Source organism: Stegodyphus dumicola, chromosome 12 (assembly GCF_044657685.1).
Source record: "Stegodyphus dumicola isolate Sdum_Otavi_A_Nest chromosome 12, ASM4465768v1".
NCBI lineage: Eukaryota > Metazoa > Arthropoda > Arachnida > Araneae > Eresidae > Stegodyphus > Stegodyphus dumicola.
Genome location: NC_140779.1, coordinates 81,387,492 through 81,399,858, shown reverse-complemented (window position 1 = coordinate 81,399,858; position 12,367 = coordinate 81,387,492). Strand labels below are relative to the sequence as shown.

Below are 12,367 nucleotides of genomic sequence, written 5' to 3'. Positions count from 1 at the left end.
GTAGATTTTTCTGAATTTTCTGTGTCTGTAAAGTTGTGGCCCCCTTTTTTTGTTATAAGTGGGGGTGGGCATTAAATTGTAAAATAGTCCATATTTATTTAATCCCCTCTTTCTGAAAAATAGAAAAGTATATTGAAGTACATACGAGACAGCTTTCCTTTTTCAAAGTACTTCCCCTCTTAGGAATGAAAGAAAACATTATAATGTAAACTACGTATCATTACAAAAAGAAATGAAATGTGGCATTGTGATATATAAAATGTTTAGTATTTTAGCAAGAAGTAAAATTCCTCTTTTTATTCAAAATTTATTTTATTCATTTGCTTCAATGTTATTTCATTAGTGATCCTAGGAATACAAACACACACATATATATAATTCCTTTACTAGGCAAAAAGCAAAACTAAAATTATTGTATCTTAAGCTGAAAAACTATATTATGCAATTTTTTGTCAAAGCTCTTGTAAACAATTTTTAGGGTACAGATAAAGAGAATATACTGGCTAAAATTTCATAATTTAATGCTGACAAGATCGGTAATGGTATGAAAGATATTTGGTTTTCCACCAAAAAATTTCTTAATAAAGTTAGGAGGAGGGGGGTGGGAAAACAATATCTTTAGTAAAGTAAGTAATCACCACCCAAATCTATGATTTTCTGCCAATGTTTTGTTAGTTTTTCAATGCCTTCATCCCAGGAAATTGGTGGCTACGAGTCCAAAAACAGATCAGCTCATTTCAGACCTCTTGTGCAGAACTGAAGATAGCACCAGCAAGATGTAGTTTCAGGTGTGAAAAAGGGTAGAAGTCCGAAGGAGCGATGTCGGGGCTGTATGGTGGGTGTGACAGAAGATCCCATCTGACACCGTATAGATTCCAGCCAGTGAATGGAGACACATGTGGTGTTGCATTACCTTGATGGAACATTACTTTTTTGTGCCGGAACTCATCCATGTTTTTCCTTAATAGCAGCATCAACACGGATCAGCATCTTGCTGCACACCTCACTGTCCAGGGTTTTTTCTCAGTTACTGTTTGTGGATAATACCAAGGCAATCCTGCCAGATACAAAGCAGGATCATTTTGTCAGTTAAATTGTGCTTTGCAACGCTGCTGACGGGCTCACGAGAATCAGATCAAGTTCTATTCGGCCTCTGTTGATGAAGTAAATCCACTTTTCATCACAAGTGATGATCTGGTCCAGAATTTTGTCGTTGTGTTGATATTCGAGCAGATTAGTGCAGGCCCGAACACATTTGCCATCTGCTTGAGTCAGCTCATGTGGCACTCAGCCACTGAACTTTTACATCATGTTTGTGCAATGTGTAGCACGACAAAGGGACATGGCACTAATGTTTAACTTCATAGCAAGCTCTCGAGTGGTTGCATACTGATCTTCTTCCACAAGTTCTCACAAGCATGCCTCATCAACATCAGTAGGACGGCCAGAGCACTCTGCTTCTTGAATGTTATAGTCCTTGTTTCTGAATTTTTGTTACCAAACCTTCACAGTGTCATATGCTGCAACATTTGTACCTAAAGCTGTACACATGATTTGGTGACATTCTGTGGCTGACTTTTTGCAACAGAACTGGATGTAAATGATGATTGTAATCTTGTAGTGCGATAGTTCCATTTCAGACGCCTTGTACTTAATGATATTTCTTTTCAAATTTCACAGCATTCTAAAGCAAGTCTTTCTTTCAAATGCCAAAAAATCATTTGACAAAATATGATTAAGCATACCAACACAAACTGTTTGCGTAGACAATATATGCAGTGGCAGGAAACTTTCATTAAAATCCAATATGTGATTAAAGATTAGTCAACAGATGTCTCATACCTATTCACCATAGAGGGTTCTTGTTACACATTTCTCCCCTCACATTACATTAAGTTTTTTTACAGTGACTGTGATCATTTACTTGGCTATGACAATAAAGAATGCAGCACATTATTAATAGTACATTAAGCAGCTAAACCAGAATGAAAGGACCAATGGGGAGAAAATCAGTCATTCAGAAATTTGACTTCTTAAAAAAAATTAGCATTCATTTTGAATTTTATCTCCACTCTCATCTGTCATGTAGTTAAAGCTATAGGTTTATTTTGAATTATTTGCCTTGTTCCTTGTATTTTTAAAAGCACAATGTTTTAAAAATTTTATATTGATGCTGAAGTTACTAAATTACCATGATTATTTTAAGTCTAAGAATCCTTTGTGTTAGTTTTAGTTATACTTTAAGTAACTACTTTTCCTCCTCTTAAAGCATTTCTATGACTTGGCTATGACAATAAAGAATGCAGCACATTATTAATAGTACATTAAGCAGCTAAACCAGAATGAAAGGACCAATGGGGAGAAAATCAGTCATTCAGAAATTTGACTTCTTAAAAAAATTAACATTCATTTTGAATTTTATCTCCACTCTCATCTGTCATGTAGTAAAGCTATAGGTTTATTTTGAATTATTTGCCTTGTTCCTTGTATTTTTAAAAGCACAATGTTTTAAAAATTCTATATTGATGTTGAAGTTACTAAATTACCATGATTATTTTAAGTCTAAGAATCCTTTGTGTTAGTTTTAGTTATACTTTAAGTAACTACTTTTCCTCCTCTTAAAGCAATTCAGATAATTTTACTGGTTGTATATTAGAGTGTTATTAATTGATTAATATCAAAATTATTCAAATTTGTGTTTCATAATTAGTTACATGAATATGTTACAGGAAAAATAACTTATTGCTTATGGTGTTCCTATCTTGAAAATACCTCTGCTTCCCTCTGTCATACAGTAAAGCTCTAAATGTAGGCAAATTTTTAACTATTTACTTTTTCTCTAATATTTTTAAAAGCATGATACTTTAATTTTTAAAGGTTCTGTATGGTATTGAAAGATATGAAGATTACTGGTAGTGAAGAAAACAGTGGCCAGATGACATGATGAAGTTGATAATTAACTCATTCTCACATGTGCCTTTAGTTTTCATTAATTTGTTTACCTGCATAAAACTATTTTTCCAAAAACTGTTTTTTATGTAATGTAAATATAATGTTGTATGAAGTTTTTCATATCTATCTATGCCTGTATAGGCAAGATACATGGTTAAAAAATAGTCTACAGAAGTTGGATTGCTGATGATATGAACATAATATGTGCTCTTCCTGTATGTTGTGCAGCAATTTAAATGTAATTTTTCCGTTTAGAAAATGTAATTGTGTAATTGCATCAGGTAACCAAAATTTGGATATGGTTATAGTTAAATTTTTACCATTTTGGTTCTAATGAATGTAATTTAAAAATTTTAGCTCCTATAAAGTAATTAGCAATTTCATAATATATATTAAAACATGTAATCTAAATTTAATACTTATGAAATGTACAATTACGTTGCAAAATCCATTTTGTGATAATAATGCAGTATTATCTCGTATTATTGCTTTTTTGTCAATTCTTCAGGAATATTAATTTAGGTATATGATTAAATTGTAGTTATAAAATGTGTCATTTTACAAACTGAATTCAAGAATAAACATTTAGGTTGTAAAATTATGCATCTTAGCCTAAAGTTTTATTCTTAAATATTTTAGCCTCACCAGTGATTAAAGACAGATGAATATTGGTAGTTCACTCTGTTTTCCAGTTTATGCCAACAGGCTGGGGTGCATGAGTGGTTTTGTCTATGAGCCATTTTCACTTAAAAAGTCCTGCACCATAGGCCTCCCTAAATAGTCCCTGTGTGCTTTGTCATATTCAAAATAATATAACCTTAAATATTCTGCTAATGAAGCTATATTTATTTATTTATTTTATTCTGGAAGTTATAGCTTACATACATTCTGTATTGAAATTTGTTGAAAATATTTTCAACAAATATTTTGATACTGAATTGTATATAAAGAAAATGGAATGGAAGAGTGTGAAATAAATATTAAATGTTTCGAAGCTGAACATTCTTTAAATTCAACCTTTTTTTTTGAGAAACCAAAAGTGAAATTTGAAAGATATATTGCATGTCCTTCATTATTTATTAAAGTGGTTTTATGTAGATATTTGAAAAACAAGCAGTATGTTTTTATTTTTGTATCCATTTTTTCTAAATTTGAATATGCATTCTATATTTTGAGTTTTTTATGTTAAAAAACTCAAAATATAGATTGCATAAAATCTATATTTTGAGTTTTTATGTTTTTTATCTTATGAATATATATTTTGAGTTTTTTATGTTAAAAATGCCACAATTAAGGGATCCAGAGCATATGTGTTCTGTGAATTATTAGTTTTGAAGCTACATATACAGTAAAAAGTACATATACAGTAAAAAGCCCGTAATGCGGATGTCCATTATGTGGAATAATCCATAATCCGGACCTTAAAGCCACAAACCTTTTTTTTTGTATGCTTTACGCATGCACGTTTAATGTATAGCGGACGGTATAAGCTAAGCTAAAATTATCTTTACTGATTCGAAGGCATTTCAGCTAATGTTGCAGATTGCGCTGTTCCTCTTAATCTTCTAACTGGATCCAGCTTATTATTTTTTGCAGACTGTTAGAGCAATTTTATAAAAATTAAGCTTGAACTTTCGATTATGTCAAGAAGAGTTTTTAATTCTGGAGCTGCCAAAGGATCTACAAAGCGAAAGCCTGTTTCGATGTCCATCAAATAAAAAGTGGAATTGCTGCAAAAAATGGATAAAGGCATATCCGTCTCATAATTATGCGAGTAGTATGACATTGGAAAGTCAATCATCAATCAATTAACGGATGGAAAAATCTGTAGTATGGTTCTAGATCCAGAAAATACCGCTTCCGATAGTGAAGAAAGTGACACAGAGGTTATTTCAAATTATTTTAAAACGAAAAAATTTCGATTGACAAGTTAGTCAGTATTCTTGACACAGCAATTACAGGACTTGCACAATGGAACTATGTTACTGAACATGAAATTATGTCTGTTTATAGAATTAAAGAGAAAGTATTAGCACAAAAAATGAAGCAACTTAAAAAACTTACATTGAAAGAAATGTTTAATAAAGTAAGCAAGTAAATATTAAGCTTTTTTTTTTTTTTTTTGTAAATTTTGATACCCTTTAGATCATAATTACTCTTTATTTCATAAATTACGGTTTCATATTTTTAATTGTATAATTTCTGCATGCCATCTTACCAGATTTAAACTAATGATTTATAATCCGAAAAAAACCCCTGATCCGGAAACGCCGAAGTTCCGACGAGTCCGGATTACGGACCTTGTACTGTATTTCATAGAAACTTTTTTAAAGTTTTGCTGTGTGCAAAATTTTAAAATATTAAATTAAATTCCAATAAGTTTCAAAGTCAAATATATATCAAAATACAGTAAATTTCAAATTCGAATGTATCTTTCTGCCTTTTGTAGCATAATGAATTTTTTAAAATTTACTACATATATTTATGAGAGTGGCATTTTTATTTGTGTATGGGTTTATATTATGTTAATTATGCATTTTGCATTTGTGTGCATTATGCATTCATCTTTATATAAAATTATAAGCATACTAGCTTAATACTTGAATTGGCTTTCAAGATAGCATATAAGTCAGTACATATATATTAACTAAGCCTCTCATTCTCATTTAGTGCTTTTTCAAATGGTCTAAATTTCCCTTTATATATTCAGCATTTGAATATTTTTAAATTTAAGCCTATTTTACTGAGAATGACTGCATAATCTAAAAGAGGATTGTTAAAGTGCCTAAGTGAGTTTAAATAAGTCAAAATCGCATTTTGTTGCTCTTGAAAAACTTGATTACCTCCACAGTCTCAATCTTGCAATGTAATTTGTATAACTGCCGCAAATAATAAATATATGTTAAAGCATAATTTATTTCATACAACTAATACAGGATTTTGAAACTGTTCCATCTAGCAGTAAGTTATTATGCCCCTTTTTTATAAAAAAAAATTCATAACTCTCATCTATATGCCAAAATTGAAATTTAATAAATGTATTTAGATCAACTTCACAATATAAAAAATTTTTTATTTTATAGTTAAATTACATTTTAAATTTTGTATAAGCTTTTTTTTTTTTTTTTTTTTTTTTTTTTTTTTTTTTTTTTTTTTGCAAGGGAAGGGGTAAAATTTTGTAATGACAGAAAAATTCTCCATCCCAAAATATTATCAAAATATTTGATATCTTCATTTTTTGGTATTAACATACTTTCAAAATTTATCAATACAATAATAATTACGTAAACTTGAATCTGTAAGAAATCTTTGAATAGATTTCTAATCAGGATATGAAGAAAAATTATTCAAAATTTTAACTATTTATGTGCGAAATTTTTTTTTATACATTTAGCTGTTGCATATGTAAATATTTCATTTTCAACATGTATTTCTGAAATTCTTCTGAATGAAAATTGCCTTTCAAAGGCTCACTTCAATTTATGTCATGTATTAGCTTATATTACTATAATCATATATTGTGATTGTTTTATATTTAACTGAATGAATTGTGGCCAAGAAAAAATGTTATATTTCTTATTGGATGTTTTAAATATGTATGCATTCCAATCTTTCAGTATTGTGATTTTTTTTTCCAGTATAGTGTTATAAATAAATTTCTGTTTAATTTTTTAAGTTCCATACTCTCATAAAGTTTTGTATTATGCTGATTGTTTTGCATAAAAGTTTGTTCATTGCATTTATAGTATTTTGGTTATTTATGTTCAAAACTGTATCTGAGACAGTATAATTTTTTCCATTATTATTGTGAGTTAGCGGTTCCCATAATTTTAGCATCACCCATAATTTTAGCTCCCTTTTTAGCATCATCTTTCCTGCCCTCAAGCAGCCTCTTAAGTGGTACACTTCTTGGCCTGGAGAGGGCCCACCAACAGCCAAATGGTAAAGTCACTGAACATTGCTAGATTAGTCTGAGGTTCCAATCCCGTGAACAGGTTGGTTGCATGGGCATTTTCATGGTTTTACCCATGTGTAATGTGTATGCGAGCCAGTTTCCCATAGAGAGTCCTCAATGTCCTCCCTTAGGCAGAGATTTCTCAAGTGTTTTGCCGTAATCAAATAAATAAAACCATCTAAGAAGGCTATGGGATATTAGATCTTATGTCAGTAGAGTTTGACATCCAGTATTACCAAATAGAAACAAGCTGAAATATTAAAGATATCCATTTTTATAATTTTCAAAATTTTTTTGATAATTTTACAATTAACTAATGTATTTTCCTGTTATTTTGAAATGTTGATTTTGCATGATTGAATCTACTTTTTCATCTTGTAGATTTCAGTTATTATTATTATTATTATTTTTTTTTTGTTTTTTGTTTATTACACATTATTGTTTCTTTTATTTTTTATTTTTTTATATTTGATACATGATTTATTTGATTGATTTAGAACTGATTAAAAATTTGTAACTTATTGTATAATTAATTAATGTTAATGTATGTTAGGACCATCTTTCCACCATATGAAAAAATCAAAAAATCAAATCGAGTCGGAAAGATATATTGGTCAGCTTTGTTACACTTGTATGCTTTTTAGCATAGAGAATAATTTGTTTGTAGGCAATGAAGAGAGCAGTTTTCTTTTTTGAAACTACATTATAGTTTTTTTTTTTTTTTTTTTAATAATAATAAAAACTTCCCAGTACTTTATTTATTTGTGATATAAAAAAATAGTAATGTATGTTCTTAATTTCATAAAGAGTTAAAAACAATTTTTTTATATTGTTAATGTGCATAATTTCATGGTAAATAAAATATTCATTCTTTTTGATGTTGTTATCTTTGACTGAAATCATTTAAAATTTATTAAGTAAAATTTACTTTAAGAAAGCTTGAATTTTTAAAAATTATACAAAATTCACGTTTTGCATTAACTATACAACATTAGAGTATCTAACAAGCAAAATTAATTATTTCAACATCATTTGATTGCAACAAGTTTTGTTAATTGATGTTCAGAATTGGCAAACAATAAAGTTGTGAAATCTCATCTGATGGGTGGAAGGTTCTGAGACATGTATGCCCTTATATATACAGGGTATCCTATAATTGTTGCAGCAAAATTCTGGGTGAGGTAGGGCACATTATAAGGATTAAGAATTGCATAGGAATACATGCCCAGAAATGTCAGGGGTAAGTGGTAGCAGAGGTAGAAGATGGGAAAGGAAACAAGAGAGTTATTAATTTGAAACATTTATTGGACATGGATACAAATAGTGTACGATAGCTTGAATGTTACAACAGATGCTCAAAGTTTTCACCATCAGATGCCAAACATCATGCCTGACATTGACAGACCATTGATTACCGGACATGTTCACACACGTGGAGTTTCTTTGATTGTAACAGCTGCGTAGGCGAGTCTTGTTACAAGATTCATTTCAGACACAACAGGATTGTGATACACAACACTTTTGATGGCTCCCCACAAAAAGAAATCAAGTCTCGATAAATTTGATAATGGTGTGGGCCAGGGAACCAGTCCACCACGCCCAATCCATCGATGTGGGAATGATGTGTTCAAATAACTACGAACATCCAGTCCAAAATGAGCAGGCACCCAATCAAGTTGGAACCACATGTTGCACCTCACATTTGGGGGAACACCATCGAGCAAGTTGGGAAGAACCTGCTCCAGAAAGATCAAATAATTCATGGCATTCAACTCTAATGTTGTCAAAAGGCATGGCCTGACTAAGAAGTTGCCGATCACACATTAACTTTGAAGTGTTGTAGTGCCACATGCTGTGTGGGTTTTCTTGAGCCCACAATGCTGATTGTGGTTATTGAATATGCCATCTCTATTGAATGTGGCTTCATCCGTAAACAACACATTAGCTGGGAAATTAACATCATGGGCACTTTCTTGCAAAAATCACTGTGCAAAACTCGCACGTTCAGGATGGTCATGGGGGAGCAGTAACTGAACATTTTGGAGACGAAAGGTGTGGAAGGACTCGGTATTCAAGACATGCTGGACACTGGTATGAGATATTCTTGATTGAGAGGCAATTGCCCATATGCTGGTCCTTGGATTACTCTCCACTGTATCCAGCACACTTTCTTTTTTCCTTCCCTTTTCTCTTTCTCCAGCACACAAGAAAAGAACACTTCTCTTTTCTTTTTTCCCTATCGACGAGCGAGTTGATCGTGGCCTACCCTCACTTGTCCTGCCCCTTCTTAATGACCCATAGTCACAGAAATTTTGATGCAGACGTGCAAACAAACTGTGGTGTGGTTGACGTCTGTTGGGGAAGTGTTCTCAATAAATGTGTGCAGTGGCTCATCCATTATTGTCAGCTATTCCATAGTCTGCAAGCTCTCCTTTCATATAATGTTCCAGGCTCTTCATATGGCGCCTACCATTCAAATGTTGAAAATCTTCACTTTCCACTAGTACTCTCCTGTACAGCACCCACTGGTGGTGCAACATTTACGGGACACCCTGTATATGTACATATACACATCATACTGACAAGTAAAACTTTTCTGCTTTGATACCAGTTTTCCAGAAACCCATATATTTTCTGAAAGCTCATGTCACAAGTAGAAAAATTGTGAAATTTTAGGGGCAGGGGTACAAGTGTTTAGGAGCTATAGGATCCATAAAGTATGTATACATGGACATTAAAGTGTGCATAGATGGACATATTTCCATAATGGCGTCTGTATTTCTTGTATGATCATGCATTGTCTGCTTCCGAAGTACCTGATGGTAAAGTCTTACAAAAAGAACTGGTACCTGAAGGATTTACTGAAAGATCCAGCCTCTAGATGTTCATTTTTTCAGACACTACAAGTCTTTTGTTCATTACATAATGGGCTCAATCATTGGGACAAAGGAGTACATTTGGCATCGCGATAGTTTTATGGCCCTGCAGTCCTTTTCGCTATATTAATTCAGCACTCTTCGTCTTAGGAACTTGATTAAGTATGCTTTTTATAAGGGCAGATATTTGGACGACGAACCTGGAATGTGGATTGCACCAATGGATTACTGCTTCTATTGATTGATAAATGATGAGTGTGCAAAATGTGAGGCTATCTGTTTTGTAAAATGTGCCGAATGTTAACTGTCTTTCTGCCTGTCTCAATGTTTATTTGATAGTTAACAGTTAAGTTACATTTTCAACATCCCAGTGTATATTGTTTCTTTTCTACGAGTTGTCTTTTCCTTTATATTGAGATCTCCACCATCTTACCATATTATTAGTTCATATAAATAAATGAAGCAAGTATTTTTGCAACGTTTGGTGTCATGTTTCCAACATTTTACTGATACTTTGTGGGTCCTATAGCTCTTAAATGCTTGTTCCTCTGCCCCTAAGATTTCACAGTTTTTCTATTTGTGGTATAAGCTTTCAGAAAATGTATGAGTTTCTGGCAAACCGGTATCAAAGGCGAGAAGGTTTGCTTGTGAGAGAGATTTATTTTTAACGATAAGTGTATTTTTGTATGTTTGCAGAGTTCAGTTGAAGAAAGGACATTTCCTGTAAAGCATATTTTACTGGAGAAATGTTACACCTATTTGGAATTGACTTGCATATTATTAAATCTGGGAAGAAATAATGAAATATACTTTATGGATATCAAGTGGAAATAATATAAGCAACTCTGTGGCATATGTTCTAGATATATAGCAAAAATATTTATTTTGGAAATCCAGTGTTAAATTCCATATTAAAAAGCATTAGTATATATTCATTAACTGATGAAAAAAAAATTATGTGTATAAATTTAGAAAGGTATTTAAATTATTTATTGATTTTTTTCAAAGCATTGTATAAAAAGGAAGTTTTTTTTATAGTTTGGATGGTAGCTTAATCTGAAATTGAGAAATAATCCTCTGGTTTATATGTTTTATTGAGTGTTAAGTGGTCGCAGGCCATGAGGCATAGGTTCTTATCCCAGATTAATAAATATAAATAGCCTAGTGTATAAGTATCATATCTGTAGGTGTAAATAGTAATTCAGATAATAAAATAAGTCTGAAGTAGTTAGAAGTAAGGCGAATATTGTCCTTTAAGGAAAACAATGGAATCAACTAATAAAACACTGAGTAATGGGTTACCTGGGAGGCAGAGTCGGGAAAGCTAGAGATTGGCTGAAAGGTTAGCATTAAAGCAAAGAAAATCTCATCAGCTTTGTTTGTAAAATAAGTAATAAAAAGGGGGCATTTTTTAAGCCAGAAATCTGATGCATGTACGGGGTTTTGTAGTGCATGTGTAACTGAAAACAGAGATGCATTTTGTGCAAGGATTGCTGCATCGTTTGCATACTGGCAAGTGTAGTGTTGGTAGTGTGGGGTATGTTGTTCACATAAATTAAGAAAATTATCGGGCCAGTTAATTGACACTTGTGGTACACCAGCATTAATTAGCCGGTTTGTGGAATATGTGTGATTTAGGCGAATGACAAAATGTCTGCCTGTAAAATAGAACTTAATAATGTGTATGATGTAGTCTGGGAAACCCAGACGTTTATATGTAGCTCGAATGATATGCCTTCATTTAGTCTAAATCCTTACGAATTTAGAACAAGTAATGGCATCCCATTCACTACATAAAGTGGATAATGTTTATGTAAGACATGTTGAAATTTAGAATTTTTCTGCAATGTAATGTTTATCTGTTATGTTTACTTATTCTGTTATTTATAAGTGTAAACATTCTGTTATTTATAAGTGTAAACATAAATCTAATATGGATTGATATTTTTCTTCTTCAGATTAATGTCAAAATCTCTATTTTTGTAATAATTCTAAAATGTTGACTGAAATCTCGTGGATGTTAAAAATGTATTTCTACATACAATGATACTTCTCTCTGAAAATATAATTAAATAACTATATTGAACAACAGTAGATGCTTATTTTCTCTAAGGCAAACCAATTTTACATGTGGTCAATTTCATTTTAAACCATTTCATTAACAATTTCATATTTTGAATAAGATTTTTCCTATTTTACATAATCTTTTTTTTTTTTTTTTTTTTTCCAGTTATATAGAATATTATTTCAAGTCCAAATATGCATTTATTCCGTATAATCTTCTAAATAAGAAAATCCCTTAAATATACACTCTTTCTTATCGAAAAGAGTTTTATTTACAGAACTTGAAAATGATAGCAATGGACTCCAAAATACCTTGATTGTTTCTTTGTGTCACTTCCTTATCCAAAACACTTTGATTATTTAGTTGAATTACTTTTGTACCCCATTTCTTTCTTTCTTTCTTTATTTTTAAATTTTTAATCCCAGTGCTAAGAAAAGATTTCTGTGCTTTTTGAATTGCATCATGTCTTTGCCTTGGAAACTTGTAAAGGGTAAGGTAACATTTTAATTGTAATCCTAG

At 31.5% G+C, this 12,367-nt stretch overlaps 1 protein-coding gene across 1 annotated transcript in view; it reads left to right on the top strand.

Moving 5' to 3' along the window:
* Positions 1 to 7,785, top strand: part of IKKepsilon (I-kappaB kinase epsilon) — a 90,661-nt gene extending 82,876 nt beyond the window's left edge. Inside the window, exon 20 of the mRNA XM_035353019.2 lies at positions 2,878 to 7,785. Coding sequence (XP_035208910.1) covers positions 2,878 to 2,944 — 67 coding nt within the window. The 3' untranslated portion in view covers positions 2,945 to 7,785. The remainder of the gene's footprint in view (positions 1 to 2,877) is intronic.
* The last annotated feature ends 4,582 nt before the right edge of the window (positions 7,786 to 12,367 follow it).